The sequence below is a fragment of the Eptatretus burgeri genome, chromosome 1 (assembly GCF_056783735.1).
Source record: "Eptatretus burgeri isolate ZD-2024b chromosome 1, Ebu_testis_v1, whole genome shotgun sequence".
NCBI classification, from domain to species: domain Eukaryota; kingdom Metazoa; phylum Chordata; class Myxini; order Myxiniformes; family Myxinidae; genus Eptatretus; species Eptatretus burgeri.
In genome coordinates, this window is record NC_140961.1 from 23,195,753 (window position 1) to 23,201,752 (window position 6,000).

General features: G+C 47.1%; 1 protein-coding gene across 2 annotated transcripts in view; it reads right to left on the reverse strand.

Moving 5' to 3' along the window:
- LOC147034023 (E3 ubiquitin-protein ligase RNF10-like) overlaps positions 1 to 5,790 on the reverse strand; it is a 44,920-nt gene extending 39,130 nt beyond the window's left edge. The window contains exon 1 of one of the 2 annotated variants that reach the window (XM_085875264.1): positions 5,642 to 5,790. In XM_085875264.1, coding sequence (XP_085731390.1) covers positions 5,642 to 5,723 — 82 coding nt within the window. In that variant the 5' untranslated portion in view covers positions 5,724 to 5,790. The remainder of the gene's footprint in view (positions 1 to 5,641) is intronic. The other variant, XM_085875274.1, reaches the window with a different exon arrangement.
- Positions 5,791 to 6,000: the final 210 nt, after the last annotated feature.

The window sequence follows — 6,000 nt, forward strand, 5'->3', positions numbered from 1 at the left end:
GAGCAGCAAAAAGAGAGGGGTAAGGGGGTGACACAACAGGGTTGAGGGGAACTTCGACAAATAAGAGATGTGGGGAAGAAAGGGGGCAAGCAAAGGACAGAGGGAGTGAACAAGATGGATACAGTGGCAAAGTCGCAGGAAAAAGAAACAAACAACAAAAAAGAAATGTGGGCTTGGGGAGGACATATAAAAGATCATGGTTTAGGATGGGGAATGATTTGAGATTGTGTTGAACAGCTGTCTTGAAGAGGGAAGAATGCGATTGAAGGAAATGTGGAAGTTGGTTCTAAAGGTGGGGGGGGGGAGAGAGGAACAAATGAGGAGGTGAGCAGTGATCCTGCATTTGGTTACTTTCACCAGAAGGGGCTTGCTGGTAGACCGCTTGCTCCCTGCAGAAACAAAGCACGGAAAGAGCAGAGGGTGCAAGACCAGAAAGGAGGTGGTACAATACAAATACCACCGACCTGTCTGAAAGGGAAAGTGTTAGGCTCCTCGACTCAGCTTCATCAAAGGACATTCCAATTATCTAGATGACCTTAGTTTCCACAGAAACAAGCTGAGCAAGATGTGAGGGAGGGGCACACCAGCCCAGAGGGTAGAACTGTACTCCATCAAGCTGCGGATGAAGGCCTCGTCAGTGGATAAGGGTTCAGGTGTACCCAGGAAGGACTCTGTGCAATGGAGGATGCCCAGTCAGCGACTGGCTTTGGGGGTCAACTTTGAAATGTGTTTTACCCAAGAAAGATCATGGCTGACAGAAAGACCCAGGAGTTTGAGGTTTGAGTAACTGAACTTCAAAAGGATTGTTAAGAATGAAGATTGGGGGCGGGATGGAGGCTTGCCAGACGGTCTTTTTTGAGAGACATATTGAGAGAGTGAGAATTGTGAGGATTGAAAGTTACAACTCCAAGTGTTTGACCAGCTTGTGATTCCATCAAGGTCTGCAGAGAGGGAAGAGGCTGCTGCCTGTCTATCTGACGGATGAGGGATGTCACGGCAGAGGGTGGAGTCATAAGCAAATATCTAAAGAGGATTTTCCAGTCAGAGAGATCGTTGATGATCATTAGGAATAAGACTGGGCCCAAACAATGCCTTGGGGAACTCCAGCCTTGACAGGGAGAGGAGATGAAAGGACTCCGTTGAGTGCCACATGTTGGATACGAGAGTAGAGGAAGTCAGTAACCTAAGAGTGGAGTTGGCCTTGGCGGATGCCACAGGCACAGAGTTTGGAGAGTAAGGCAGCATGTGAAACTGTATCAAAAGCTCGAGATATGTCTCGAGAACCAGCCCTGACCTCCTACCTGACTTTGAGGGCCTCCATCCATTGTTGGATGAGTAGAAGCAGTATGTCCAAGGTGCGACCTGGCCTGAAATCAAATTGATGATCTGAGATGAGGTTGTGGTTGAAAAGCAAGGATTTAATATCAACTGCGATGATGGAGTCCATGACCTTGTTCATGATTGGAAGATGATAGGTCTGCGGTTAAGGGGATCGGTGTTTACACCTTTTTTAGTGTAATACAGTGATGTTGGCAGATTTCCAAGCAAATGGAATATGACCTTGGGCAAATGACAGGGTGAAAATAGTAGCAGAGTAGGTTTTGAGGACATGTGAACTGATGCGGTCCAATCCAGTAGCAGAGTCAGAGTTGAGGGTTGAAAGAACCTTATCCACCTTCTCAGGTGCAAAAGACAAAGTCCAGGAGCAGTTGGGCTCAGATGGGAAGGATGGGTAATGAGGGAGTGCAGTTGGGAACACAAGATTTGGAAGAAAACACAGAATTGAAACATTCGGTCTTCTCACAAGCAGTCGGCTGTGGTGCGATTTGAAGAGAGGGAAGGGATGGAAGGGGAGCATACTCCGGAGATGGACTTAACACCAGGTTTTCGAGGAGGGAAACAAGTTTGAAAAGCTCATTCTTGAAGTTGGACAGATATCATTTTCTGGCTCTCCTGAGGTCAACACGTGCATCCTTGTTGCAAAAATAAATCATACTGAAATACGCAATTTGGCATCCGTCTCCCTTTTTGATCGTGACAATCACGTGATCGTGACAAACCATATTTGGTCGTTGCTTATCCAATCTCAACCAAACTTAACAGAACTAAATGTCACACGATGGAGGTTGTACCGACTTCATTTGCCCCCTATTCCCAAGGGTGCTTTCTGCCTCGGGCGAAATCCGTGTTAAGGTAGTTAATTTTGGCGATTTACCAAGGCCGCTTGTATTAACAAAAGTAATAACGCCATCTTCAGCATCGTTTTACGGTATCGTGCTGCTTTTTTTTTTACCCCCCAAAGTTGCGGCCAACAACAAAATTAAAAACAACAATGGTAATGGCATAATACTAATACTAATAATAATAATAATAATAATATTAACACACCGCCGCCTGTATGTCATGTGAAGAAGAAGCAGGACATCAAGCATTTCATCTTCGGAGGTCATTCCATCCGTTTAAAATGGAGCGTCGGCAATAACAATAATAGCATAATAATATATAAATAATAATAATAATATCAATAATAACAGACAGGACAACAACACCCCCTCCCCGCAAACCTCCTGTCAGAGTCTAAAACACCATTTTCACACATCAAAGTGTGAGAAAATGTATAATTAAGATAAATATTGAAAATGCACGACCCCTTCACCCTGTTCTCTCCAGTAGGGAGCGTGTGTTTCTCATCTCCATAAACAACCAATCTAACATGTTGATGTGGTAAATGAACAGAGGAGAACCAAGTGTGAAACAGAAGCAGGAGTTTGATCACAAGATTCATGGCTGTGATGAGAAGCGAGGGACAAGATTTCTGTTTGATCTCAATAAAAAGATCAATGGCTGACATCTTGCACATGATGGGGAAAGTAAAAATAACAATTAATACTGGGAAACAACAACGTGTGGAGTTGGAGCAATACGTGCCGCGCCAACACATGAAGCCGGTCGAGAAGATCCTCTTCATTTACATTTATAAAACTACATTTTAACTTTTGTTTGAACATCTTGGTAACTTTACCTCTCCAGTTATTATCGTACCAAGAAAAAACAAAAACAAAAATATATTGCAGTATTGTTGTGGGCCAGGGGTCGGTGGCGAGGAACGACCGCTAGACGGAGCAATAGGGCCGTCTCCCACCGAACACCTGGAATTAAAGGGTCGTCACCCCGGATAACTCCGGAGTCGACGGGTCACTTAAAGGACCGTGGTCGCCAATATTTCGATGGCGTGAGGTAGGGTCCACTTGTTCAATTCCAATTTACCCAAGTACCCAGGCCGTCCAACTACCGGCGAAGCCACACCCTCGACCGACTTTGTCCGAACCGAGTTGCTATCACCGACTCGGATCCGCGTAACCGTGAAGAAGTTACCAAAGCCGCGCCGGACCAAATGAACAATTACGGCAAAGACGGCCTCATTATTTCTCAAGCCTGCATCGTGTTGGGTCAATGGTAGAAACGATAGGCAACAAAAACTGGAACATTTAACAGATATTTATTTACAATAATAAGACAGTGCAGACTTAATCACGACTATCAGGCAGGCAATGTACAGTGAGCGAAAAGCACTTAACAATTCTACTTAACAGACTGGCGCCACACACACACACCCAAAGAAAATGGACCCCGCCGGGTCTTTATTCGGTCCTCCAGCCAAGGAGGATAGTTCAGCTGGGGGGACAGAGTCTGGCCGGGTACATGTCCGCCTAGTGCGGTCACACCGACTCCAACCCACCACGGTGGGACTCGAACCCACCGAGCCCACGATCCTGGTTGCCACGAACGACGATTGAGCACCACGGTCCTGGCTGCTCAACCACCACCACCACCACCACGAGGAACCCTGCAAAAGACCGCAGACCACGACGACGACTCTACTCTCCCTCTTTTACGACAGCTCGCAACCCTCCACCCCCCCCCCCACGGGTCGAGGGAACCACTCTGAGGTCACTCGCCTCCGGATTGGACAAGGGGTTGTTGGGTGATCAGTGGCCTCCCCTTATTGGTCGGGCCGAACAATCCATCTGGCTAAGGCGGAGTCGGCCCTGAGGTGATGAGCCTCCTGATTGGAGGAGGTCTGGTGGGAGGGGGCAACGACCACCCTCCCCCCGTGCGTGTCTGAGAACCCAAACGGAACAACCAGGGGAGCACCCTATTCTCCATCCACCCTTGTAGCAGAGAGGGGCGATCTCGGGTCGGCTGTCGATTGGACAAGCTCACAGTGGGCGGAGGGAACCTCACCCCCGTAAGTGACACGTTGCACGTGGGCGATGGATGGTGATGGTGCGAGAACGAAGGATGGATTTAAGATGTAAAACAAACCTGACTATAAAAGAAACCCACAGCGCACACATGAAATTAACCCATTAGACAGAAGGGCAGGACCCTAACTATAAACACAAACTTAACAAAATAACTGAACTGCAGGGAAGCTGGCTGTTTGTGTGCAAGAGGCTTCCAAATCCGTAACAGTATTACTCCCAAGCATGTTCCAAAAAGAGAACCTGGATTTTAAAGTACGGTACAGTCGGCAATTTGTATGGATTAACAACCCGAGACAGATTCTTCTGCCAACTACTCCGATGACAGCAGCTTCACTTAAAAAAACAAACAAACAAACAAAAAAACAGGATGAACCAATAATCATTCCGAAGCATTCCGTAAACTTATTAACTTATGGTCAGTGGGAATGATCAAGATGATGAACAATCAGGTCAAAGGAAAAATAAATGAGACAACTCGCAAGTATAGACCGGGAGTTGCTGCTAAACAGGTGAAGCAAGCAAAACCTCTACAGTCTACAGTATGATGTCATTTTGGAACCCATTACATCATCATCTGAAGGGTGAGGGGCTGAGTGATGGAGTAGGGTGTGTGTGTGTGTGTGTGTGTGTGTGTGTGTGTGTGTGTGTGTGTGTGTGTGTGTGTGTGTGTTGGGAGAGTGGGGATAAGGATGTGCAGAGAACGAGTTCTGGGGGGGAGGGTGTGCAGAGGCTAAAATTGAACACACACGAACATCCATGAAGCTTTACAAAAGGAGGGAAGAATGGTTTTGGGGGGCGGGGCAGGTGGGGGTGGGGTGGGGGAGGAGGTGAAAGAGTGAAACTTCACAAAACACAATATTTATTTATTTATTTTATAAAATACACAAGTCCCCGAGACATTCCCTTCACCCATTTCGTTCCTCGATTGCTTTCTAGTGAACAGAATCACTCAGAGCGATCAGTTTCAACAGAACAACATGTCGACCGAAATAATCAGGAGGGAGGAAAATTGTGAGGGGAAAGGAGGAAGAGGGGGGGGGGGTTGGGGGTGGTGGTGGTGGTGGTAACGGGGAAGGTCTCAATATTATATACGGTAAATCAGATGGACAATGAGCAACGATGTACACAGCAACAAATGTTTAACAAGTCCGTGAAAACACGTCTTCTTTAAGTACCCGGGACTTTAAAAGGAGCATCAGCAGCATCTCGGTGGCCGCGTCGGGAGGGAGTCTCTCATGGTAACCCCAAAATAGCCTGTGCCTGTGCCTGTGGGCCTTCGTTTTACTCGGTCACACAACGCACACACACACGGAGAGATAGAAATAAACTCATCCAAAAGATATGCTTGTCCATTAAAAACAACATGATCGTACCACATTTTCCCTTGGATTCCTTCGCTGCTGCCTGCAAACAGCGCCCACCTCGCTTGTCCGCAGCATCCGCAGCCTCCCCCATGATGGGGTGAGGCGGAAGCACAAAGTGCGTTGTTTCCGGTTCGTTGTTTACTCGGCTCGGGATAAAATGTTTACCTTTTTGTGTTTTGAAAGCAGAAAATTATTTTACCTCAGAAATTAACGTTAACCTGGGGTGTGTTACGTGAACAAGCGGCCTCCTCGATTCAAAGCGCTCAAGCAAGCGCTCCAACGGAACGGCATGCTCGGCACTGCTTAACAACATGGCGTCCTCCGATGCAAACAACGCCGTTGTTGGACTCGAACAAAATACTGTCAGG